This window comes from Lodderomyces beijingensis (assembly GCF_963989305.1).
Source record: "Lodderomyces beijingensis strain CBS 14171 genome assembly, chromosome: 4".
Taxonomy (NCBI): domain Eukaryota; kingdom Fungi; phylum Ascomycota; class Pichiomycetes; order Serinales; family Debaryomycetaceae; genus Lodderomyces; species Lodderomyces beijingensis.
Window position 1 is genome coordinate 51,132 of NC_089973.1, and position 24,425 is coordinate 75,556.

The 24,425-nt window shown below is 48.2% G+C and overlaps 11 protein-coding genes across 11 annotated transcripts; 3 read left to right on the top strand and 8 right to left on the bottom strand. All coding sequences in view use genetic code 12, as the record gives it.

The window, feature by feature from the left end:
* Positions 1 to 373: 373 nt before the first annotated feature.
* Positions 374 to 2,617, bottom strand: LODBEIA_P31040 (uncharacterized protein; the record flags this gene model as incomplete). Its single annotated transcript, XM_066973178.1, has 1 exon — positions 374 to 2,617. One exon carries the CDS (start codon positions 2,615 to 2,617, stop codon positions 374 to 376), a length of 2,244 nt encoding a protein of 747 aa, XP_066830042.1.
* A 745-nt stretch (positions 2,618 to 3,362) lies between these two features.
* LODBEIA_P31050 (mitochondrial 37S ribosomal protein bS6m) lies at positions 3,363 to 3,713 on the bottom strand (the record flags this gene model as incomplete). Its single annotated transcript, XM_066973179.1, has 1 exon — positions 3,363 to 3,713. The coding sequence occupies one exon, from the start codon at positions 3,711 to 3,713 to the stop codon at positions 3,363 to 3,365; it is 351 nt and encodes a 116-aa protein (XP_066830043.1).
* Positions 3,714 to 4,177: 464 nt separating this feature from the next.
* LODBEIA_P31060 (uncharacterized protein) lies at positions 4,178 to 4,780 on the top strand (the record flags this gene model as incomplete). The annotated part of the gene is made up of 1 exon (XM_066973180.1): positions 4,178 to 4,780. One exon carries the CDS (start codon positions 4,178 to 4,180, stop codon positions 4,778 to 4,780), a length of 603 nt encoding a protein of 200 aa, XP_066830044.1.
* Positions 4,781 to 4,812: 32 nt separating this feature from the next.
* Positions 4,813 to 5,511, bottom strand: LODBEIA_P31070 (uncharacterized protein; the record flags this gene model as incomplete). The annotated part of the gene is made up of 1 exon (XM_066973181.1): positions 4,813 to 5,511. One exon carries the CDS (start codon positions 5,509 to 5,511, stop codon positions 4,813 to 4,815), a length of 699 nt encoding a protein of 232 aa, XP_066830045.1.
* Positions 5,512 to 5,957: 446 nt separating this feature from the next.
* On the bottom strand, positions 5,958 to 7,799 carry LODBEIA_P31080 (uncharacterized protein; the record flags this gene model as incomplete). Its single annotated transcript, XM_066973182.1, has 1 exon — positions 5,958 to 7,799. The coding sequence occupies one exon, from the start codon at positions 7,797 to 7,799 to the stop codon at positions 5,958 to 5,960; it is 1,842 nt and encodes a 613-aa protein (XP_066830046.1).
* A 219-nt stretch (positions 7,800 to 8,018) lies between these two features.
* Positions 8,019 to 9,701, bottom strand: LODBEIA_P31090 (uncharacterized protein; the record flags this gene model as incomplete). The annotated part of the gene is made up of 1 exon (XM_066973183.1): positions 8,019 to 9,701. One exon carries the CDS (start codon positions 9,699 to 9,701, stop codon positions 8,019 to 8,021), a length of 1,683 nt encoding a protein of 560 aa, XP_066830047.1.
* A 473-nt stretch (positions 9,702 to 10,174) lies between these two features.
* LODBEIA_P31100 (uncharacterized protein) lies at positions 10,175 to 11,086 on the bottom strand (the record flags this gene model as incomplete). The annotated part of the gene is made up of 1 exon (XM_066973185.1): positions 10,175 to 11,086. One exon carries the CDS (start codon positions 11,084 to 11,086, stop codon positions 10,175 to 10,177), a length of 912 nt encoding a protein of 303 aa, XP_066830048.1.
* Positions 11,087 to 12,305: 1,219 nt separating this feature from the next.
* On the bottom strand, positions 12,306 to 16,037 carry LODBEIA_P31110 (uncharacterized protein; the record flags this gene model as incomplete). The annotated part of the gene is made up of 1 exon (XM_066973186.1): positions 12,306 to 16,037. One exon carries the CDS (start codon positions 16,035 to 16,037, stop codon positions 12,306 to 12,308), a length of 3,732 nt encoding a protein of 1,243 aa, XP_066830049.1.
* Positions 16,038 to 17,028: 991 nt separating this feature from the next.
* On the top strand, positions 17,029 to 19,521 carry LODBEIA_P31120 (uncharacterized protein; the record flags this gene model as incomplete). The annotated part of the gene is made up of 1 exon (XM_066973187.1): positions 17,029 to 19,521. One exon carries the CDS (start codon positions 17,029 to 17,031, stop codon positions 19,519 to 19,521), a length of 2,493 nt encoding a protein of 830 aa, XP_066830050.1.
* Positions 19,522 to 19,801: 280 nt separating this feature from the next.
* LODBEIA_P31130 (uncharacterized protein) lies at positions 19,802 to 21,667 on the top strand (the record flags this gene model as incomplete). The annotated part of the gene is made up of 1 exon (XM_066973188.1): positions 19,802 to 21,667. One exon carries the CDS (start codon positions 19,802 to 19,804, stop codon positions 21,665 to 21,667), a length of 1,866 nt encoding a protein of 621 aa, XP_066830051.1.
* Positions 21,668 to 21,781: 114 nt separating this feature from the next.
* On the bottom strand, positions 21,782 to 23,380 carry LODBEIA_P31140 (uncharacterized protein; the record flags this gene model as incomplete). The annotated part of the gene is made up of 1 exon (XM_066973189.1): positions 21,782 to 23,380. One exon carries the CDS (start codon positions 23,378 to 23,380, stop codon positions 21,782 to 21,784), a length of 1,599 nt encoding a protein of 532 aa, XP_066830052.1.
* Between the last annotated feature and the right edge of the window lie 1,045 nt (positions 23,381 to 24,425).

Here is a 24,425-nt window from a genome sequence, read left to right on the forward strand (position 1 = left end):
AGAAGTGCATTGCTATCGTCTTTTACTCCACCTCTTGGTGGCTGTTTTATAATTTTGCAGCATACTGTCCGTTTTCCTCTTGGTTTTTCCTGTGCTGCATACACGCAAAACAAGAGTGGCCTGATTTCTGCACCTTTCATCATACCACCATGCCCCTTACCGATTGCATCGAAAGGAGGTTTCTGCATTTGCTCCATCTGACAAAAGCCGTTTCCTGGATAGGCATTTCGTCTTTAACGAGATATTTTACAGCAGGTTTGAAAACACTGACCCGTCTGATATCATTTCCCACCACTTTAGTTAAACGCATTACATAATACAAAAGACGAAACTACCAAAACAACGGCCACCCACCCTTAACTTCACCCCCCACCTATTTTGCCGCTGGGTTGTGCGATTGAGGCGTTAACTTGAGCCCAATGATGACAATCCCAAGCGCAATGGTGAGAAACTTGAACTTTAAATTGTCATCCACGAGCGCGTCCCTGTTCTTTGATTTCCTCTTGGATTTCGCTTCCTTGGCTCCCCCCATCACTAGATGCTTGATCTGGTTCAACATCCCAACTTCCCCTTCGGAAGACGCAGAAGAAGACGATGCATATTCGCTCAGCTGCTGCTCTTCAGCTTCGTCGTCCGCCGCGTTCAACTGCCAGGTCATGTTCTCATACTCTGCTGCGTCGCTCTCGTTCTCACTTAGCGGATACAACTCGGACCGCTCAAACACTTCAGAGGCAAATTTCTTGACGATCCGGTCGTTGACAAAATTACTTTGCGCGTGCTGACGCGGGCTGTCTTGGTCTTCATCTAGTTCGAATATGTCAAAGTTGCCAATGTATTGCTCGTCTGGGTTGGGCACGTGACTGGCATCGCAAATCAACCCCACGGGACTCATCGAAAATGGCGTATTTGCGTCTCTGGCATTGTGCAAGACAGTGTTGATGGAAACGGACCTTAGCACGCGTTTCTTGTTGATCAACAAGTCGCGCGAGTCTTTGATCAACTTGGCATCGGAGTATTCGTAGCCATTCTGCCGTAATGAGGTCAACGACTGTTTCTTGGCCAACCGCTTGATGTTCTTTTTTTGCTTTTGTAGCTCAAAGCCAATGTAGGAGAGCAACTTTTCATTATGTAGCTTGAGTGATTGTAGTTCGAATTTGAGTTTTGTAATCTCCTGTCTTGTGCGGCTGTCCGAGTTTAAACAGCTGGATCTCTTGGAAGACAGTTCAGAGTCGTCGAATGAAAAGCGGTTGTTGCCCTCGGTGTCAGTTTCGGGTCTCATGTATCCATTCAATGCAAACAAGGTCCCCTCTCGGTGGCGCGACTTGCTGGAGTCAACGTCAACAGACTCCTCAATCACATCGAATATCAGCAGGTGCCGTTTCGAGCTTTGGCCCTGAGGCATGGATGATACCCTCGTTCCATTTTGCTCTTCAAACTCGACTTTGACGGGTATTATATCGTGACTGTTATATCGCACGTGGTTTGGCTTTGTTGATGAGTACCGTTTGACAGTTGCATCGGCCATTTGCTCAAACACACCGGCATCTTCAATCGAGTTGCTTGGTGCTAGTTTGAACGGAGATAGCACAAAATCCGTCGGCTCGGGCACTTTTGGTTTTGATTTCAAACACGTGGGCAAGGACCTGCGTTTGCGGTTTTTCGACTCTGGGTCTGGAGATGGAGGAAGAATGGCGGTTTCCGCGGGCGGGAACTGAAAGCCATGAGCCACCTTGATTGAGCCCGTGGAGGTGTCCTTGAGACAGGAAGAGTCGTGGTGGGGATCCTCCTGCATGCTATGATTAAGAAGATCCAACTCGCCCTCGCTGCTGTCAATGTGTTTTTCTGAAAAATTGAGCAATGAGTAATTGGAGTGATGACTGAGAGCGTCAATATCTCTGTCCAATGCTGCAACTGTTTTTTCACTACTTGGTCTCACTTGGCTAGCCAAGCGTTCACACTGGCGGTTTAAAAACTCAATTTGGTCCATTAGAGCAAGCTTTGAGTTTTTCTCCACTTCAAACTGGTTTTGCAACACCTTGTAGTCTCGCACAAGCTTGTCGTATTTCTCCTCCAAAAGGTCCCTACTGTGGTCACCAGTGTTGACCTGTGGTAGTGTGTTGCCAACTGCTTCACTTTGATGTTGTAGTTGGTTGATTTTCTTTTGCAAACAATCAACAGTTTTCTGGTAAAACTCTTCTTGCTGGTTAATGAGATCTTTGAGACACTCTTTTTCCACTTCCATCTCCCCCATGGCCCTTGCAACGGTTTGGATCTCCCTTTGAGCTGCTTCCAAGTCAGCTTTCCTGTGCTCGAGCTCGTGAACAAGTAGCTGGTTCTCTGCTCCAATTCCCTCCACTTTCAACAACATGTCTGCATATCGTCGCTCCAATGCGTCATATTCTTGTTTACGGGTGTCTAAATGAAAGTTGTCACTTGGCATCACTTTGGTTGTTGGTGTCTGCAGTTTAGCCGGTTTATCCGGAACAACACTCGTGTTTGCCTTTGACTTGTTAAATGCCAACGGCAATGCTGTCGTTACTGGTTTCCTTAGTAGATGTTCTGTTTGAGTGATTACTGTAATCTCATCACTATCTCGATGGTTTGCAGACTGTCCCATGCTACTGAAACCAGGAGAAAATACGCAGTTCTTGATTTCGATGCAACGCACAGACAAAGGCTTGATTTTGATTTGGTCTGGTTCTCTCGCTACTGCCTCTTAGACCATGCACGCCGTGGCAATATCTTCAGGTTCTACTGTCAGTTGTAGTGCCGCCAAGGGTATTTGAAAACAAACAGCCAGTGAAAATAAATTTCTACCCCCTTGAATAAACCAAGTTGGCTCTGAAAGAGAAAGTATAGACCCAAGATCGTGGATAACCTCTCCCTCTTCTAAATAAACGCTGTTCCACCTTTGGCCAGGAATTTTTTTCTTTTTTGGTTTTTTAACGGTGGTTGTTGTAGAGGGTTTTTCTGTGAGAATGTGTACAGTTCATCTGTTTTGGTTTTATCCACATACAACTCGGGACACTGGAATTATACACAAGCAAAGAACAATAAACCTTACATCTACCAGCATGCCTCGAAAACAGGCACCTGCTATGCCTAGTAAGGCACACCCTTGCTTTGTTTGTTTTTACAACTGCACTGAAGTCACCCGTGTAACGTATGCTAGTGTGGAGATGGCAAGCAAAGGAGGAAGTAAGTGTCGCGTTTGGTAATTTCACGACAAGCAAAATGTCGATTGCCTAGACAACTCAATGCTTCTATTGTAAGGAGTAGCTATACAAACGCAAGTCATGGAACTGTCATCATTTTTCCATATTCAAGCCAACCGTCACCCACTCTGTACAAAACTCGCTCCCTCACCTAAGGGCCTGTTCCAAAGATGTCCCCGGATTCAAACTCTTGGTCAAGTCGTGTTTCTTCATACTGGCCCTTAGGATTCTCGGGTCTTTTCGCAATGTTCTCAACAATTGCGCTTGCACATTACTCGAGGAATCAAACCCGATGATGAAGTTGTATCCTTGAAAGTGCCGTTCTTGTTCTCTGGAGACTATCTTGGGTAGTGGTCTTGCGCCTAAGCTCGTTATGTCCCTGATGACGCCTCTGTTGTTCAAGATCAACTTACCAACTGTCGAGGCAATCTTGGTGGCTTCCTTTGTAACATGCAACGGATCCGTGATACGGGCTATAGCAAATAGTTCGTAGTACATTGTCTTTGGCGCTGTCAGCTGGGTTCTAGCCTGGTTGACTATCGGCGAGGTTTGAAAATTTTCCCTTCACCATTTACAACTGCGATGGCGCTACCAAATGAAACACCATCCAGATATACGGACTCTTGACTTTACAGTTCCTCAATCCCATACAATCCTCAATCCCATACACTCCTAATAGTGCTGGTCTGGGGGCAAAACAATGAAGTGAATGTCCACATGCATCTAGAACTCCCCAGCATCAGCAAGCCCAAACTCATCTATGTGGAGACCGCACTGTCCCGCCGCGTTCACACCCGATTGCTGCAAAATATTATCAGTGACAAAGTCGAAGTCACGTGCAATGATAAATTGCAGCCAGCTTGACAAGGTATCTCGGCACTCTTAGCACTTCAAAATCTAGCAACGACTGAGCTCAAAATTTTTCCACCAGCAACGTATACTTTTACTCCAGCATCGCTATCATGGCTTCCAACATAACATGGCATCCTAACTTGACGCACAGTGAGAGAAGTGCGTTGAGGAAACAGCAAGGTGTAACCGTATGGTTGACTGGTTTGTCAGCGAGTGGTAAATCCACCATAGCATGCGCTTTGGAACAGTCGATTTTAGCAAGAGGGTTGAACGCGTACAGGCTCGACGGTGACAATGTTCGATTCGGATTGAACAAGGATTTGGGGTTCAGCGAGGCCGATAGGAATGAAAACATCAGAAGAATAAGCGAAGTTGCGAAATTATTCAACGACTCGTGCTGCGTTACCGTGACGTCATTCATTAGCCCCTACAGAGCAGATAGACGGTTAGCTAGGCAGTTGCACGAAAAGGACAACTTGCCCTTTGTTGAGGTGTATGTCGATGTGCCAATTGAAGTTGCTGAGCAAAGAGACCCCAAGGGGTTGTACAAAAAGGCCAGGGAGGGGATCATTAAGGAGTTCACTGGTATAAGTGCGCCTTATGAAGCGCCAGAGCACGCAGAGATTCATGTGGAAAACCACTCAGGTTTGACCGTGGAGCAAGCTGCCGAGCAGATAATAGAGTACCTCATAAACAAGAAATACATTGAGTAGATATTTAAAAGGGTTGGCATTATGTAGTCACTTTACTTCTTTAAACTGTCCAATCTAGCTTGCAAGTCGTCCTCCACGGTCTCGGCACCGCCGTGGGCACCCACGCTCTCAGCTACTTTACCCACAGCTTCTCCATGTGAGGGCGCACCCGTGGGCGTGTCCTTTAGATTCAAGTTCAGGTTCAAGTCAACCCCAATCTCGTCAAGCACCTTGCCCAAGATCTCGTCAATCTGCTCTTCCTCGCCCAACTCGTCCTCGTCCATCGCCATGGCGTCGTCAATGGCGTCATCCATAAACTCCTGTTTCTGGTCCATCATGTCGTTCTCCTTGGCAAACTCCTGCGCGATTCTCGATAGCTGAGGCAAGTTCATTGACCTGTTCATACCACTCAACACGCGTGTAGCGTCCCTCATTGACATGGCCATCTGCTGGTTGGACCGTACACTTTGCACACGCAACGATATCGCCTGTAGTTGCGCCTTCATGGAGTTGAACTTTTGAATGTACGACTTGGTTCTAATCAAATCCTTTGCTTGGATCTTGGCACTGGAAATCTGCCCCTGTTTCGCCGACTTTTTAATCTCACTGATGAGCTTCTTTTCTTGCTGCTGCAACTTGGTCACTTCCCGACTGAGTTCCCTCTGCGTCTTTTCCAATGCTCTTTGATTCTTTCGAAGCCGTTCCTGCGGAGTGAGCTTCTTCCCGAAGGCCCATTCAAAGATCTGCGACATGATGTATTAGAAGTAACTTGTTCCTGGGGTGTGGTGTTGGATGTGTGGGTTTACGCCTTATCTCGGCAAACTGCTACATTTTTTCTGCGAAATTTCAAAAAAAAAAAGACCTATACTTTATACCCACCAAGAGCCAGCAGCACAGCACGGTGGGCCATGCCATAGCCGGCCTGGTATCCATTCCCACCAGCACCATAGTTGTGCACAATAATCTTGCCGTCGTCGCATTTCTCCTTGCAAACCCTAGCTCTTACTGAACGCATACGTACCCTCACCTTGAAAAAAAAAAAGGAGAGGATAAGGTCTACTTTTCAGTCTTTTACAATCTTGTCGACTGCAAAAAGTATCATCGTGATAGGCGCGCGCAATTTTCATTATTCCGAGTCAGAGAAGACATTAGCGAGCACCATACATGTACTAACCCAGCATGGCTTCCTATGCTTTGTTTATTCACCGTCATGCTCATTAAGTATCGCACGCAACGTCTCAAACACAGCAGCAGAATTATCTTGCGAAACGTCTTCTATTCCGTAATTGTAAATCGACCCTAGCCCGTACAATGCAATCGATGTGCACACCGCCATGGCGAGATATCCCTTCCCGGTGAACCCGTTTGGTAACGGTGGTTGTTGCAAGTTCTGACCTCTTAAATCAAGGAAGCTCATGTGTCCGGCAGCGTTACCCTGTGTCGGTACCTGAACTTCCTTGCACGCCTTTGCGTGGTTATCGCTTATGTTTCCCTGAAGTTTCTGTATCTCATGCGGATCCTCAACCAAGACCAAAGCCAAGCCTTGCTCCAAATGCCAGTCCACGTGACAGTGGAAGAACCACACCCCAGGGTTCTCCGCCACAAATCGAAGCACGAAGTATCCATTGGGACGCACTTCAATTGTATCCCTAATGACTGGAACTTTGGGAAACTGCAACAGGCCCCTATGGTCTGGAACGTAAACCACTGGTTCTTCAGGGTCATTTTCACTACGCGCAATAACCTGAAAGTTGTGTCCGTGCAAGTGAAACGGGTGCTTGCCGTCGTCCTGGTTGTTCAACACTAGTTCAATCACCTCGCCTCCGTGCAAGACATACGCGTTGGTGTTTGTCCCGTATATTTCTTGGTTTGCAGCTAGCTCGCCACTTGACAAGACGGTGTACAAAGTGGGCACCTTTGGTGGAGTATACGACTTGCCGTTGAACAAGGCATAAGTGACACCGTCGCCCAAGACCTCCATTGAAAAGTTGACCTGGATGGTCATGTCCGGCTCGGGCAAGAGCCTCTCGCCACTGAGAGGCACAAGTTCGAAATCATTAAACCCTTTTAGTTGGCCAACAGTCTCCTCGAAATCGTGGTACGGATAGTGTCCCGGGTTGTCGACTTTGTCATTGTACACAACATAGTTTGTCGACACCAACTGCAAGTCCTCGGGCACCTCATCCAACATGGTCATATCCAACACGTTGGCAAACCGGTAGTTCCTGTTTGCACCCGGCTTGGTCTTTACAAGAACAGCATACCGTTGGCCAACAGTGATGTATAGCGAGTCCACCGTGTATGGTTGCACGGGCACCCCATCAACCTCCACAATGACCAAATCGTGGTCTTCAATGAACAAATACTGCGACACAAACAAGCCCATGTTGACCACACGAAGCAAGTACGTCCTGTCCGGAACCACGTTCCAAGTGGCATTCTTTGTCTCATTGAACAAGCTATTCTGCGGAATGGGCTCGGCACCCGTGGGGTTGAACCGCGACATGAACAGCTTCATTATCACGGGTGTCTCCAAATGGTAATGCTCCGACACGGATAACGCCACTTCCTCGTCATAGACATACGGCACACTCTCCTCATCGTCTTTTTCGATGACAAACATCCCTCTCAAGCCGTCGCCGTACTGGCTGCCGCTATGGGAATGGTACCAGTATGTGCCGGTTTGGTTGCCAATTGTGAAGTCATATGTAAAGTTAACCAGAGGCCCAATGGGACACTGCGTCACCATTTCAGGTCCATCCTGCCCATTCTGACCTTTCATGAAAAGTCCGTGGAAATGCAAGGACGAATTGCGGTCAGGTAGTCCATTGTGAAAGTTTATAACCACCCGGTCATTCCTCTTGACTCTGACTATCGGATTAGGCCACTCGCCGTTGATTCCAATCATTCGTCTTGGAAAGACCCCATCGGGGTTAGCGTCGACATAGCCTATATTCCAGTTGAAACGGTGAGTCTTTGCTAATAACGGCGTGAGACAGGCGGACAAGAGGACCAATAGCACCAGCGTGGGACAGTACATTCTTGAAACCTAGCGTGGTGGCTGTCTTTGCAAATGGTTAGAATGAATCTGTTGCGAGTAGTATGTCCAAACCGGAACCCTTTTCCTGACATCGGCTCCACCAGAGCAAAAAAAAAGGAATCACCTAACAAGTTGATTTTGTGTCACTTGTCAAATTTTGCAATCACCACACCCAAGCAGCCACTTTTCCAAAAGGGGTCCCCCCCCCCACCCCCCGGTTTACTCCCAGTTTCTGGAAAACACCCTACCAGGACACGGGCAACTATCAGCAATAGAGTTTCTGGGAAACGCAAACCCGGCCCCTTTCCAATCGTGTAGACTCAGATCCACATACGCGCGCATGTGGTCCCTGATATACTGCAGCGTAGGATAGTCCTCCGGATCACAAGTCAAGCTCACCTGGTCTCGCGGCTGGTACACTCGCACATAATCCACCAAGAACTTTGCCGGCAAGTCCAACCTGCGGAGACTCAACGCGGGGTTCCACACCCTCGACAAGCCCATGTTGAAGATAAGCGACATGGGCTCGCGCGAGATTTGCCTGTGGCCAATCCACTGGTTTCCATGTAACGCTTCGCCCTTTAATGTAAACGTCTCCACGTCGTTGATAGCGAACCGCACATACCCTCCGCCTTTGGTGTCGTACTCCATGGCGAACCGGATAAACCCGTCAATCTCAACCGGGGTCTCGAGCGAGATCGACTCCTGGTACACCGTGCCAACGTCTTGTCTAACCATTGTGTTGTTGACATTGGCAATGTCCACGAACCGGTAATCCGGTCTCCACCACTCGTCAAAGGGCGCAACTTGCACAGTCTGGACCCCCCAGTACTTGTTGCCATGGTACAACCCCTCCACAATGTCAATCTCGGGCGCACCGCGACCCACACCCAAGCTAGGGTGGTCTTCTCCGAAACACGTGCATGAACTCAACCTTTGTCCCGGCAAATAGGACATCCCCAGATTGGCGGTGCTTTGGTTCGGCAAGATCCCCACGTCGCACTCGTCATACGTATAGGGCCACACGCCGTCGGATGACGCGAGGTAGCCTGGCCGCGCCAAGTTGCCCAACGACCACACCGCGGGCCATAGCCCGTTCTCCACCAGGCGCGGCATCTGCACCAGGATCTCCACCCGCGCCTGCTTGTTGAAACACAACTTGTTCCACGACTGAACCATACCGGAAACGTACAGCTGCTGCCCCACCTTGTGTTTGTCAAACGTGATTTCCAAACAGCCGTCTCTGGTGGTGACCATCAGCGGCAGGTAATACTCCAAGTCCTGCGTGGCTTGGTAGTACAAGTCCACCGCCGTGAAGAATTGGTCTTCGTACTCGGCAAAAGTGCGGTTCTCGACGTTGAATTCGTCGGAAAACACCAACGTCCAGCTTGATTTTGCAGGCAGCACAGGGCTATCGGGATCGACTAGATTGGTACGAATGGCCTTGAGCTGAGTATATGTTCTGTTGGTCAATTTTTCCAACCGGTGTCCGTTGCGCATGGGGTTGTTGAGCATGATGCTTGCCGTTATAGCATACGCGCACGCGGCAGCGAAAACCGTAGTCACCACCAACACGGCCACAAGAAACCGCCAGTTCAGTTTGCAAAATGGCAATCTCCAGTAGCGGGAACGCATTGGCGGTGCCAGTGACGCATGAGCCACCACTTCTCGAACCACTTGCACGTCTTCAGACTTCGTCTGCAACAAGGCTTCATCGAGGTAGTAGCCTGGCTCTTCAAGGTAATCAAACTTGCCGTTACCAAACGGCTGGAAAAAGCGCGGATCCAACGTCGTTGGCGGGGTATACGTCTGCTCGGTGGCAGTCTGAGCCGTAGACACAAGCGAAGTGGATGTGCTATCGGGGCTCTCGCGGAGCTGTTTTGGCGAATCCCGGTTGACCATTGAAGAACCCACTGACTTGTTTCACGAATGAAGAAAAAAAAAAAAAAGGCAATGCAAGATCTGTGCTTTTGCTTTGCCTTTCGGTTCGTTCTTGAGTAGAGTATTTGTAGTTATTATTGCCTGGTGTGTTTATCCAAGAGTTTAGGATTGAACCTGGAATCCATATTTTGCAGCCAGGGGCCCCATTTCGGAAGTGTGCGCGGCGCGCTCTCAACACGGAAAAGATCCAAAAGTGGAAACTCGTATACAAATCCGAATGAAAGCAACTGTAAGCAAGACACGAGAGTACACTACGAATCATCTCTCTATAAGATAACTTTGCCTATCAATTGAAAAAGCCCTGAAGTAAAGTACAAAACTGTATGTATATAATCTGGTATCCCTGTTTCATGATCGACTCAACCGACAAGACCTCGTTGCAGAGGTCGTGAGTGATTTGTCTCTCGACGTATGTTTTTTTTCTTTTCTCTTTTTTATGCCATTGGTGCCTCGCCTTCAGGTCCAATGTATTTGGGATCTCTCCATGGACCCACATCGCCCAACAACAACTCATCGTCGGTGGCAGGATCCATGCCGCCGTACTTTTGGGGCAAGTTCTGCGGAGGAATCTGTCTCAACAACTGCTTGGTATAGGAGTAGCCGTAAATGTGGATCTTTGACACGGTGACTGGGTCCAAGAACGGCTTGAATAGTTTGAATGCAGTGGAAAAGCCAAAGGGGGCATTGATTAAATAAAACTTACCCATCCTCTCCGGGTAGTAGTCCTGGCCGATTTTCGAGGCCTCCCTTACGTAGCCAATGACGTTGTATGCGGTGGATATCGATATCCCTTTCAAGTCCAATATCGTGCACGAGGTCTCCACCAAGTGTCCGGCTTCTCTGGAACACGCGGGCAAACGGTACTTGACCATGGCCTCGTACTCCCAAACCAAGTTCTTGAGCATTCTTTCCTGGGTGGTGATCTTGAGCATCTTGTTCAAGTCGACTTTGCCCAACTCTTCATAGTAAACAGGGCGGCCGTCCTTGTCTGTCTTGTGGTAGTAAGTGGGGTACATCTTGGCAACAATGGGTTTCTCTTCGTACTTGAAGTCCTTCATGATGGTGTTGGTGCCAAACTCGTCTCTCCACTTTTCACACTCGATAAACATCTCCTTCGCCAAGGCCAAGTCGAACTTCCTAGCTCTGAGAAAGCGCAATAAACTGGCGTCGTCTAATCTCTGCGCGTACCCCAACTCGACCAAGTCCTTGCGCATTTGAATCACCGCCTCGACTTGCTCCTCTGTTAAGTTGGAAGTGAAGCCGGTCAACTCACTAGGTGCGGTGATTTGCGGGTACGACTCCAACAAGACATCTTCTGAAACCTGGCTCATGTTATCCGCTGTCATCTTTAAAACAAGCTAGTGTGACTCAAAGTGGGTTGCTGTTGATGGTGGGGTTTGAAATTTGAAAACAAATCAGTAACAAAGAAAAAAAAAAAAAGTAGACCAAAGTGCCTAAAATGGTAGGGTATCCCGTGACTGTATGTCCGATGAAGATCTCTCCCGTGTGGCTCTGGAGATCTTGAACACAGATGAGATGCAAAGAATGCGGTGGTGCCGTGGGATGTGTGTCTCTATCTATAGCAGTGGTGGGAATAAAAGAGAGTGTTGAGAATACAGAGATGTTTTATATGAAAACTACAACAACAACAAAAAAGAAAGAAACATTTTTTTTTTTCCCTGCGCCAGCGGATTGTTGAAAACACCAGCGAGTTGGAGCCGATGGGGGAGCCCAGCCTAGAAGAGGCAAACCGAGCGTCCATCTCGTAAAAACGAAACACCACATAGGGAGTCACTCGAATCCAAATGCTACACCCTGGCCAGACTTGATGCCTTGGGTCTCTCATCGTTGGCAACCATGTTGTTATAGACCGCCACTACGCGCCCAGCCCGCCCACACACCAAGCGAAACTCAACAAAAATAGATTTTTCTGTAGGTCACGTGATGGTCGTTGTTTCGCATTGCTGACGTGGGTAGCAATCGTATGGAGGCTTCGGATGCATTATCAAACACACACGTGTCTCTTGCAAAAGCTGCTTGCACCGCCACCCACGCCATCTCGTGCTTGAAACTGGGTGATAAGAGCGTTTGGAAAAGCGTGGGTTGGGGCTGGACTACATTGCCATGATCTCTACACGGTCCATGGTTCCGCTCGCTTGGTCTGAGGATAGGGTTTCTTCCAAACAACATCTCCGGCCCCTATTTGGCTAAGCAAGGTAGCGTGGTCCCCGAGTGATCCTGAAGATATCTGTATTGCTGTGCTGCTCTATTGTTCCTGCTCTTTGACAATCTGTCAGTAGCATGTATTTAGTGCAACCCGGTTACGTCAAACACCTCCCATCGGCTTTAACCACTTGTCGAAACTTCCTTTGTCGGTTAATTAGCCGCAGCCAAAAGCGACAAAAGACGACAACGTGGTTAGTTTCTGCAAAACGGTGCGAAAAGTACACTACTGAGCTGAGCAGTTACTACTCCGCTACCAACTGCTTCGGTTCATCAGTCCCGTGATCATAAAACATATTATTACAAAATAACACTACAACTCTAACAGCCCCTCGTTATCAGTCAACTTGCGCTGCTTGATTTGCGTGAAAGCCATTTGCGAAGTGAACTCTTGACTCTGCCTCCGTTTTGTCCACTCATGATACTGCCGCTGCTCCCTCCTCTTACGCTTCCCATATCGTCGCTTTGCAGTGCAGCCCCATTTCGGTCTATTGTTAATGTAGATATCGACGATGTTGATCTATGCTGAGGATGGACATCGCCGTAAAACTTCAACTTCAACGACGCCAACGCGTTGTCGTCGACTATAGATTTGTAACTGGAGCCAAGATTACCAACACCAGCGCCAATGCTGCTGCCACCGCCAACACCTCCTCCACTTCCACCACCATTGCTAACCCCGACGATCCCCCCACTAGCACAATGTAAGTTTAGATCCGAGGAGATGATCATGTTTCGTGACACGTCCAACCAGGCCCTGCTCAATACGTCGTTAGTGAACCCACGCCACAATACATAGTCGTTTTCCTTCACAGATAGATAGTTTGATGGGTACTCACACCCCTCGAGGTAACTCTCCAACTTATGGATCTTGTTCATAATCCTTGTGCTTTGGATCTGGATATCCTTTAGCGAAACCTTTGAGTTGATAAACGAAAAAATCTCCTCGTTGCCGTTGTATAGCGATTTGCTAAACCCTTCAGTCTCGTTCCCACCATGTAGATTCAAAAACTCCAGCTTTTCAAACTCGAGCGAGCCGATTTGGTAAAGCTTCTCCTGCACGGCGTCATCGCTGAGATCTCCATCCATGTTTATCCCTTCAAGGTTTATCGAGTGGTCACTGTCGCTAGCGTTATCGCGAATCAAGGGCAGCGGCTGCGCCGAGCCGGGCTTAGAGGCTGCACCCACGTTTCGTTGTGGACTTGCCATTGGCGAGCTCGGTTGACTATTCATCTTGTGCGCTGCAATGGTGTTGAAGTCCAACATGTGCACCAACTCTGTCATTCGCAAATACTTGTCAATGAGGTACGGCGTCGTGGGCAACTCGTGCGATGTCTCATCCAACCCCAAGTCGAACCTCTTGACCTCATGACTGAGATCAAGAATCTTTTCATTGAAATCGTTTTTGCGTCCCGTTATCCTATCAAAGTACTCGTAGACTTCAGACTGGTGCTCTCTTAAAAATGCATTCATCTTGACGAGATGCGGTTCCTTATGCGGACTAAACTCCTGTCTGTTGGCCAAGTTCAACAACACTTTAGCAATCAATGTCAAGGTGCGTTGGGTGACCCCCGTCTGGTGGTTCTTGGTTAAATAGAATAGTTTCGGGTTGAGTATTGCCGGGCAGAAGAAACGGAGGAAAATAAACGCGCTAACACAGTTTAAGCTGGTGACATTGTCGTCTGCCGCGCAAAACAACTCCACCTTGGTTCGAAAGTTTTTCAATTGCGTCTTGATCTGCTGGGGGATGTCGTTGGATGTGATGTAGATCTTGTGCCAGAGCTCTTCGGCATAGGCGTACAAGTTTTGGAAGTTATTCTCCACCATCTGCTTGACCCTTTCGTCCCTCTCATTGCTATCTTCTTCCTCCGAATCGTCTTCCTCATCACTGCTACCACCAAGCAGATCAGGCACGTCTCCTTCCGGGTAACCATGTCGCGCCGCTTTCTCTTGCAACCTTACATACCGCGGATCCACTTCACAATTCTTTTTCTCGCGATTGATCTTTGCAAAGAAGTCCCCAAACACTTTTTCCAAATACTCCTGTCCGATTCTGATGTTGTACCTCTCCAACGCCTTGGAGAAAATGGACGACCCTCGGAAAAGCGTGTTGAACACATTGCTCTGGGACGTGTTCTTGGAACCATTGGTGAGTTTATCCCCAAGTGTTGCAAGTGATATCTCCATCAACACCTTAAAAAACTTTTCCTCTTGGTTCAAGCACTGGAAAATGTCGAGCAAAATGACACTGACGCGCTCAAATTCAGATGCGGCAACGTTTTCATTAAAAAAATGAACGAGTTCATCGATTGGTCCGTTCTTGAGCAAAAACTCCAAGCTTTTGAAATGGAGACTGCTTGGGATGTGGAACTCCTTGAGGTGGACTTGGAGCAAGAGTTTGCCAATGGGGATGTTGCATGGGTCGTATATCGTCAATCTGACGATATCGAGACTGCGGTTGCTATTAAAGCTTGTCGAGATTGGAATGGACTTGACTTTGATTCCGGTGGAGGGCGAATTGGTGCTGGTCATGATGGTGGAGCTAGTGCTGATTTGCTTTGTCAAGATATCGGGCGTCACGTAAATAGTGCCAATGATCTTATCCGACGGAGAATGTCCATTGTTTGGGTTGCTGCATGTTTTGATCAAAATGTGGATCATTTGCGTGGATATCGGCAAGTTTGTCAGAAACTCCTCTTTCCAGAACGGGTTGACTGTGTGATTCACAATTGCCGTCCGTGACCAAGGGTAGCCCCACATTCTGATTTCCGCGTAGATCTTGCCCCCCTTTGCCGCATCGACGCTGCTTGTTTCAAACTTGGCTTCAATGATGTCAACGGAAATGTTTTTCGACACTCGAAAGTGATCGCGTGAAAAGTCTGAAACCGTTGGTGTGCGGTGCAAATTTGCGGTGGTGACCGGTTTGGACTCGCTGTTGAATGATCCAATGTACTCTCTCTTGGCAAAATAGTTAAGCCCCACAAACCAATCTTCGAGATCTATATGCAAGGGAAACTCAATGTACACTCTTTGGTTACTGGCAATGCACTTGCCATCGCGCGATAAAAACGGGGTCAACAACAACTGGTCCGCTGTTAGAGTGCTAGTGGTACGGATAGTATTATTTAGCCGGAGTTCTTTCAACTGGCCCAAGAACAACACGTTGGAGCTGTTGAAGATGGAGTTGTGGATCTCGCGGATCTCAGTTGAGTATAACGACTTTACATCGATTGAGTATAGCAAAGTGCCGTCTAGCTCGCTTATAAAGTTCAATATCCCATTTGAGTTCAATGCGCCCATTGTGTAAAACCATCCTTCGTTGATGTAGTAGTTGTTTTCACTTGCGTGGTTCAGTACGGAGTCATCAAAACTGCTATTGAAGTTTGAGTCAATCTTGGGTTGGTAGATTGGCCCTCTCGGCCCCAGGATGATGTTCAAGTTCTTTGACTTGTATGGCAACGGACCGTATAATTTGAACCGGCATACTAGCAATTCATAAGGAGTGGCACTAGATTTGGACGGTGGAACAACCTGCTTGTTTTCGCTATACCATTTCTTGGCCAAGCCCTCCGGCTTCAAGTTCTGCCAGGCAATCAAGGTGCCTATCAAGTTGCCAAAGTTTGTCTTTGACGCGATTTTGACGTACAACTTGTCGTTGGCAAATGTTTTGATGAATACCGTGGGCGGGTCTTCCTCGGGCGTGCTGGTGTCGCCGCCATTCTTTTTGTTTTTGTTCTTTCGAGTCGGTAGGATTGACGACGCAGTGGAAACGGACGAGGTGGAAGTTGACGATGTGTGTAGTTGGTGTAGCAGCTGTGGCTGGGTCTGCTGCAGTTGCTGCAACTGCAAGCTTTGCACATTCGGTATAATTTGTATGGAGCAGGACTGGAGCGCGCGGAGGAGCAAGTAATCGTTGCCGTGCTGGTCAGTGGAGTACAATTGTCCAATCGCGGTGATAAAGATGGACTCAACGTGGATCCAGCTGATGGAGTCTGTTGAAACCAAAAAGCTTGAGCCGTGGAAAGTGCCTTTTGAACGTGATAGGATCCTATGGAAAGCAGTCTGATGTGTCATCTCGACGGGTTTGGAAGGTCTAACAAGCGTGGTTCAGCTACAGCGTCATAAACCCAGCACCGGCGGTTACTATAACGAGGGTAATCTGTGGAGATGAAGAAAAGAGCGAATAGACGTTGGTTCTTTTGGTGTGGAAATAACCAACCTGTTTGGTTCTCAAAATGTTACCACAGCAGACTCTCTTTTTCGCTCGCCAAAGGTCCTCCAGATACACCCACGCGACGCGTGCCACGTCAGAATTAAGTTGTAGACGAAACTGGCACTTGAAACCGTGTTAGCAGGACATAGCTTAGAGACCACCCCTTTAGCAGGTCGGGGTTACCAGGAAGGAGAGGACGCGAAGACGTGTTTACAGATGTTGACCCGGGGGAAATTCTACCTAGGTGTGGGTAGTAGCTGTAAACATTTTTTATGAAGCCAGCGTAAGTAGAAGTCGCGGTTTACACCAATTCTTGCGTTTGACAATCAACTGCAAGAGCCAAACAACTGGGTCTACTCCATGCGAACAAGTTTCCTAGTAGCAATAAGTACTGCTCTTACCCTTCCGCTTCCCCACGCTTGTGAATAAGTGTTGGTGTAGCATCTTGCAAAGCTACATGCGGACTAGACTCCCAGGTGGGTGAAATTCTACTCTTTTTACGATTTGAGTTTGGCGGCTGTCTCTTCAAGCTGATGATTTTGTTTCGTTTTCATACCAGCTGTAGCAGACACACCTATCACCTTCGAGAGTTCACCGATCATCATCCATTTCACATTTCATCACCTCTAGTGTTGCAACTGTTAATATACTTGATTGGTTTTTTGAGTACTCCAAGGTAAAGGCGAGAGTGAGAAAACCACAACCAAAAAGATTTCACGACATTCCATCAACAACCAACCACTCAATCCATTTGGCAGTACAAGGCTGACACAGCATTCATTCCTTCAAACATTCTTCATTCGTTCTGTCTCCCCTTTAGCTTGTTCAACCACAGTTTATTTGCCGACTATAATGGACTCGCGCACGCCTCCTCAGCCATTTCGGTCATTTTCAACAAACTCAAACTTATCAGTGGTTAGCTCGTCCACCTCGTCCACAAGCACCACGGCTAATACAAACGGACCCTTGTTGCAGTCCACGGCCATGAGAACCAACCTGTCGGGTCCGTTAAACATCAACAATTTCAACAAACCTAGCAATTATAAGGACCACTTGTACTACAAATGCGAGGCCTTGAAGCGGAGATTACTGGCAATCAAGGGAATAACGCCGTTTATGAACCTCGCATTCAACAATGCGGAAAAGTTGTGTGATCAGCAGTCGCTAAGCTTGGCCCAGGAAGGCAACGTGGCCAGCTTGGACCGGTTTTCCATGCAGTCATCGAATTCCATGGGCAGTGGCAATTTGCTTCAACAACAGAGCAGGTCTGCTAGTAACGGCACCGGTAATACTCGCAGCTCGAGCCATAGCTATGGTGTTGCAAATATCCATGAAAGCTTGCTAACATTCACCGCGGGTGTGCTACCCGCGAATATCAGTGTTGACCCGGCAACGCAATTGTGGAAGTTGTTCCAACAAGGTGCTCCCTTGTGCCTTATATATAACCATGTCTCGGGTTCCACAGACAACCAGTTGGTTGTCGTTAGCTCGGACGACTTACGAATTTGCAAAAAGTCGGTTTACGATTTCATTGTTGCGGTGAAAACGCTCTTTGCTTTTGAAGAAGACGAGTTGTTCACCATATCAAATGTGTTTTCCGATAGCACCCAGGACTTGCTCAAGATCATTTCGTTTGTCAATAAACTATTGGATAGCGGCCTGCAGCCAACAACACTCGGACAAAAGGAGCAAGACGACATCAAGTTGGATGTGCAGATTGCCGACGAGCGGTCCAAAGTGTTTCGAGAAATCATTGAAACCGAAAGGAAATACGTGCAAGATTTGGAGTTGTTGTTGAGCTACAGAAACCAGTTGTCCGAAGCGGACTTGCTCTCGCTGGAGCAAATTCACACATTGTTCCCCAACTTGAACGATATAATCGACTTCCAAAGAAGATTTCTCAATGGACTCGAATGCAATATAAATGTACCGGTCAAGTACCAAAGAATCGGCTCGGTCTTTATCCACGCAAGTCTTGGTCCATTCAGAGCCTACGTGCCGTGGACAATTGGACAGCTTACGGCAATTGACTTGATCAACAAGGAAAATGCAAATTTAAAGAGATCCTCAAGCTTGATTGACCCTGGGTTTGAACTTCAATCGTACATCTTGAAACCGATACAGAGATTGTGCAAGTATCCATTGCTTTTAAAAGAGTTGATCAAAACAACCACACCCGAACTGTCCAATGGAGAGCCGGCAGACTCCCAGGCTTCTGAATTGCACGTGGCAAGATCGGCAATGAAGGAGGTGGCCAACCAAGTCAACGAAGCACAGCGAAGAGCAGAAAATGTGGAAGTGCTCCGCAAGTTGATGGAAAGAGTCAATAACTGGAAAGGATTCAATCTACGCGACCAAGGCGAGCTCCTCCATCATGGGATAGTCAGAGTCAAAGACGCAGAAAATGAAAAGGAGTACGTGGCCTACCTCTTTGAAAAAATCATCTTCTTTTTCAAGGAAGTGGGCACGGAGAAGGAGAAACCAGACAAAAAGAACAAGTTTGGAAGCAGAAAGAAATCGAGCTCGACAGTGTCACAATCAACGGCAAACTTGCTTGAATCGTTGAACGGGAAAAACGATCGCACACCGTTGGAACTCCGGGGTAGGGTCTACATTTCGGAGATATACAACATCAGCCCGCACTCCAGTAATGGGTACACATTGGTGATTGCATGGTCTGGCAAGAAGGAAAGCGGTTCGTTTACACTAAAGTACCGGTCAGAAGAGGCACGCGCGCAATGGGAACAATGCCTACGATCGTTGAAAACAAGTGAGATGAACAACCACATTTCACGTAAACTACGTGACTCGCAGCTGTCTGCAAACACCAACGACTCATCCATCTATGAGTACATGGGCGGCGAGTCGCCAAAGGCCTTGACCGGTGACCAGCAGCGCAACTCGTTCAACGAAACTCGACACCACTCTTCGTCTTCAACGCAATCGATGATGATGATGATGCGCAACGGCAACAGATCAAAATCAGGCGAGTTTTCCCGTCTATCTACATCGTCCTCAACATCCTACAACAACAGCTCCAGCACTACACCCGTGTCATTGGCGCCAACGTTGCCGTCGCCGGATGTCAGCATACGCTTAATCTTTAACAACGCCGAGCTTGCAGATTGTTTAATGGTGAGCTCGCAGATCCAATTTGCCGATTTGCACCTGAAGATAGCCCTGAGGATATCGGCGAGTGGGCTCGTGAGAGACCATCTTGTGATCAACAAGCTACGGTATAAAGACGAAGATGGTGATTTCGTGGTGATGGACTCAAACGATGACTGGAACCTTGCTATGGACGAGTTGGACGCTTCTCGTGCACTAACCATTTGGGTGTCCTAGAGTGTATATGGTGGTAGTAAGTAGAACAGACGTCTCCCGCGACCCGCGGCTAGCCGCGGCTAATAATGTCATGATGATAAGCAAATCCTCTACAAGTTCTGACCCCATTTTGGCTATGAGTAATTTGACTCATTTGATTTGACCAGCGCTGCATGCAGTGCTTCAGGAGATGAGATCAAAAAAACGGCTACCAGTCTGGAAAAACTCGAGTTCTATATTGAGCCACCAGATATGCCAGTACAAGGCTGAACCAAAACCCCAAGCATACACCCCACACGCAATGATACCCAGTCTAATACGCCAGACATGCAAACGTCTAAGAGCAACTTCAACGAGAAGACCGTACTCACCGGCGGTCAGGTCCCTCCCCAGGGCATTCACTCGGAATCTAACAACTGAACAGCAGGCAATTCTAAATCAGCCACGAGCCAAGGATCAAGTAGAAGTGTGCATAGTCGGTGGCGGTCCCTCGGGGCTAGCCACAGCAATAAAGCTAAAGCAGCTAGACCATGAACATGGCGCTGGCGAAATGCGAGTCATCGTCTTGGAGAAAGCGGCTGATTTCGGAAGCCACATTGTGAGTGGAGCCGTGATTGAGCCGCAAGCGCTCCGCGAACTATTTCCAACCAAAGACGACGGTGGTGACGATGTTCCATTGCCGGCGGATATGGTGACCAAAGTCACGTCGGACCACATGATGTACTTGACGCGCAACTCGGCGTGGCCCTTGCCTGAACCTCCGCAGTTGGCAAACAAGGACAAAAACTTTATTGTTAGTCTCAACACGGTGGTGAAGTATCTCAGCGAGCAAGCTGAAGAGTTGGGCGTGGAGCTATACCCGGGCATCAGTGTGAGCGACGTCATATACAACGAAGCAAAGGATGTGGTGTTGGGTGTAGCGACGCAGGACATGGGGTTGGACAAGAACGGCGCGCCAAGGGAGACTTTTGAAAAGGGAATGGAGTTCAACGCACGAGTCACCGTGTTTGCGGAAGGGTGCCACGGGTCATTGTCAAAACAAATAATCAACAACTTCCAACTTCGTCACGATTCAGCCCCACAAACATACGGTTTAGGGCTCAAGGAGGTTTGGGAAGTTGACGCGTCCAAATTCCAGCTGGGCTACGTGGGGCACTCGTTGGGGTATCCGTTGACTCGCGACTCGGCCGCGTATGGGGGTGGATTCATCTACCACTTTGGCGACGGTCTTGTAGCTGTGGGGCTCGTCATTGGCCTCGACTACGCAAACCCGTACATCTCCCCCTACCAAGAATTTCAAAAAATGAAAACCCACCCGTTTTATGCAGACACTTTGCGCGGAGGCAAGTGCATTTCCTACGCGGCGAGGGCACTAAACGAAGGCGGGTACCAAAGCATCCCGCAGTTGTACTTCCCCGGCGGCATCCTCGTCGGGTGTTCAGCGGGGTTCCTCAATGTGCCAAAGATAAAGGGCACCCACACCGCGATCAAATCGGGAATAGTTGCTGCTGAGTCTATCTACCACAAACTCAGGGACGTGCCACATGATGGCGACGAGGAGCAATTCGAGTTGGACATAAGCCAGCGCCCTGTCACTCTCAAGGAATACGAAACCGCATTCAAGGAGTCGTGGGCCTATAAAGAGTTGCACGCCGTCCGCAACGTCCGCCCCAGCTTCAACTCGCCCTTGGGCACATTAGGCGGATTGGCCCATTCCGGGTTGTCGACAATGCTAACACAGGGACACGAACCTTGGACGCTCCAGTATACCCACACCGACGCCGAGGCAACCCAGCCCGCACAAAACTTCAAGCCCATCGACTATCCGAAACCAGACAATGAGCTAACTTTCGATATCTTGACCTCGGTGGACCGCACAGGCACCTATCACGGCGAGGACGAGCCCTGCCATCTTCGCGTTCCAGACCAGGACTTGCACAAACACGCCGAGCTCAGCTGGCCCCGTTACCAAGGTGTGGAGCAACGGTTCTGCCCAGCTGGAGTCTACGAGTATGTGGAAAGCGACTCCAACCGCTTGGGAGTCGAGTTCAAAATCAACTCGCAAAACTGCATCCACTGCAAAACTTGCGACATCAAGGTCCCCTCTCAGGATATCAACTGGACCGTGCCTGAAGGCGGCGACGGCCCAAAGTACTACATGACATAACTTCTGCCCTTTCCAGTACAAACAATAAAAAGTCATTATACGTTATAACTATACAATATATTTTTTTCTTCTTTTCTAACAATTTTGCGCAAAAAAACTTGAAAACTGAAATGTTTAAGCAAAGAATGAGTCAATGTCGGTATCTTCAGGAGCACCAATGTCGAGAGATAAAAACCCGGAACGGATGACGTTTAACCATTTGTGGTTGTTTGCCTCGTGGCCGTGGTTACCGGCACGCAATGCCGCGGCATGCAACTCAGCCGCAGCAGCCGCGGCGTTGGCACTGTGCATGCTTGGAGCACGAGATGCGCGCGGAGCAGCAGCAGCAGCAGTGACAAACTTGGGCTTTTTAACCAACAAGTAGGACATTGACTTGGACCGCTTCCCGTTTTTGCGCACAGTTTCGATGGTCTCGTCGTCATCGTCATCCCTGTCTGATTCGTCATCAAAGACAAGGTCAAACTCGTCCATTTCATGGTCCGAGCCGGTGAAGTCGTCTTCCCCTGTGGTTGTAGTGGTGGTGGCAGTGCGATTCAAGGCGGCAGTGACTGGTGCTGACGAGTAGGGCACATTCAAGTGGTGCTTTTCAAACGCAGAGGAACTGGACTCGAAAAAGGAGTGTCTGGTGATGCCCAAGTCAAACATTGTTTGTCTTCTTGGTTTAGCCAAGCTGGCCTGTTTGGCGGTAAGTAGCGACTCGTCTTCAGCTGCGGGATCTTGAGGTTGCCTGTTGGGAGTGGAGGCCGTGGTTGTGGTTGTGGGTGTTGCTGTTTCCTCCGACACGTCTTCATCTTTGTACTCTTGACTGTGCTGCTCCCCCTTTTTAACCTCCGCTAATAGGGTCTTGGCAACGTGTTCGAACCCGGACGCAAGGATCCCACGGTAGACATAAACCATTCTCTTTGGCGACGCGTCGGCCCAGTCTCTGGAAATGGCATACTTTAAACTAGTGTCGCCCTTTTCGATTCTCTTGATGTACGCGTTGAGCTTGGCGCTGACCAAATTGGAGGTCTTTGTTGAAAGACTAGCCATTTCGGGTTTCTTTTCGCGCAAGATGTCGCAGACCTGTTTCACGGTTAAACCTTGCCCTTCTGGATCCTCTTTGAAAAGAATGAGAAAGATGTTAAAGAGGACATCGTCTTCCAAGGAAGCGTCGCCTTCTTGTATAGGCTCTGGCTTTTCACCGGTAACGGGGATAGCCGTTGAGATGCCAGTGGCAATGGGTGCTCTAGAAATTGGCTTTGGCTTTTTGATCTTCTTTGCAGCTGCGGTTGCAACTGACGAGTCGTTGGATGAGGGAGGACTCGATGTTGAAGTAGGCGGAGTCGACTCTCTAGTCGAGTCTGGTTGCGTTTCCAAAACGGACTCGGGGCTAGTGCTTCTAGAAGATTGCTGTTCCTTGCCGATATCCATCTTGGCCAAGTCCCCGCTAATCGAGTAATTTCGACCGGGCTCACTCTCTGCCTCGTGTTCGTCTTCCTCTTCCTCCTCATCCGAGTCCTGGCTCTCTTCCTCCGAGCTCGCACCGATGGCATCGTCGTCACCGTTGTCTTGGTTCTTTGCCCTCTCTAATGCAACTTTTTCCGTCGGATGCAAGGGCAAGCTCTTGGTTCTGTTCTTTTTAGCGACACCCAAAGTGTTTGGGTTGAACGTGGGCGAGGCAGCACTGGCCATCCCGTGTAACTCCAACGGACGTCTTTCAGTTAATGCCATATTTGACCACTCTTGCTATAACTTGTCTGGTAGATTGCAAAACTGTAACCAATAGTATCTGAAACAAAATTGAAATGGATCTATGATTTGATATATGAAAAAAAAAAAAAACAAAAAATAAAATAAAAATTGAACCTGATAATGTACAGTTTCTCCCTGCTGAGTATATGAAAGTAGATAAAGACAAGTTCTAGATATAAAAAGTCGTATAGGAGTAAAATGTCATCAAATGATACGGACGGTGTAAACAGTGTAACTTTGCAAGACCTGATTTAGCAGTTCATATCAATAGCGATTCTTTTTTCTGTGGGTGTATGGAACAAAAGTTGATAATCAAAAGTAATCTGTGGGAGTAGGGAACAAGTGATAGTGAAATACTTGTTTCTAGTGAGCGTGTGGATATGAATATGTGTTCTGGACTATGGAGTGTTTGTGGGTTCCAGGGTGTTACAAACGTGACGCGATAGCCCTAGGTTGAAAAAAGTGTTGGTCGTGGCAGCACTGGGTGTATATAAAGAGGATAAACTGAAAAACTAAAGGGTGGGAGGGAAGATGCAGGGGATGGTGCTTGGATTATATTAAAATATCCAATATTCCTGTTGCATCAGGAGGATCGTATCGATTGATTGTGTGAAATAAATTACTACGAAATTTTCAAAACTGAGATTGGGGGGGGGGGGGAAGAGAAGGTCGTGTCCGGGGGTCAAATTCAGCTTCCAAGAGCGACTCCTATTTTCTCAATCAGATGCCACATTATACCAGTGCGAGGCCTACCGAGTCTGTTAGCATGGGCTGTTTCCACTTCCCTGTAGCTGGGTCCCCCCAGGTGGTGCTTTCCCGCCCTTCCTCATAGCCTTTGCAGTCTATAGGTAAGAGACAGGGGTAGGATCTAAGGGCGGAGGTGGCCGGAGCACATGCTACCTCGGTACCAATCAGAACCTGTTGATGCTACACAAGTGTTTTTTTTTTCTTCCATTTACAACGTGCTGCAGGGGAAGTAGAAATGGCGCACTTTAGTATGTGAAAGGAGAAACTCATAGGCGCC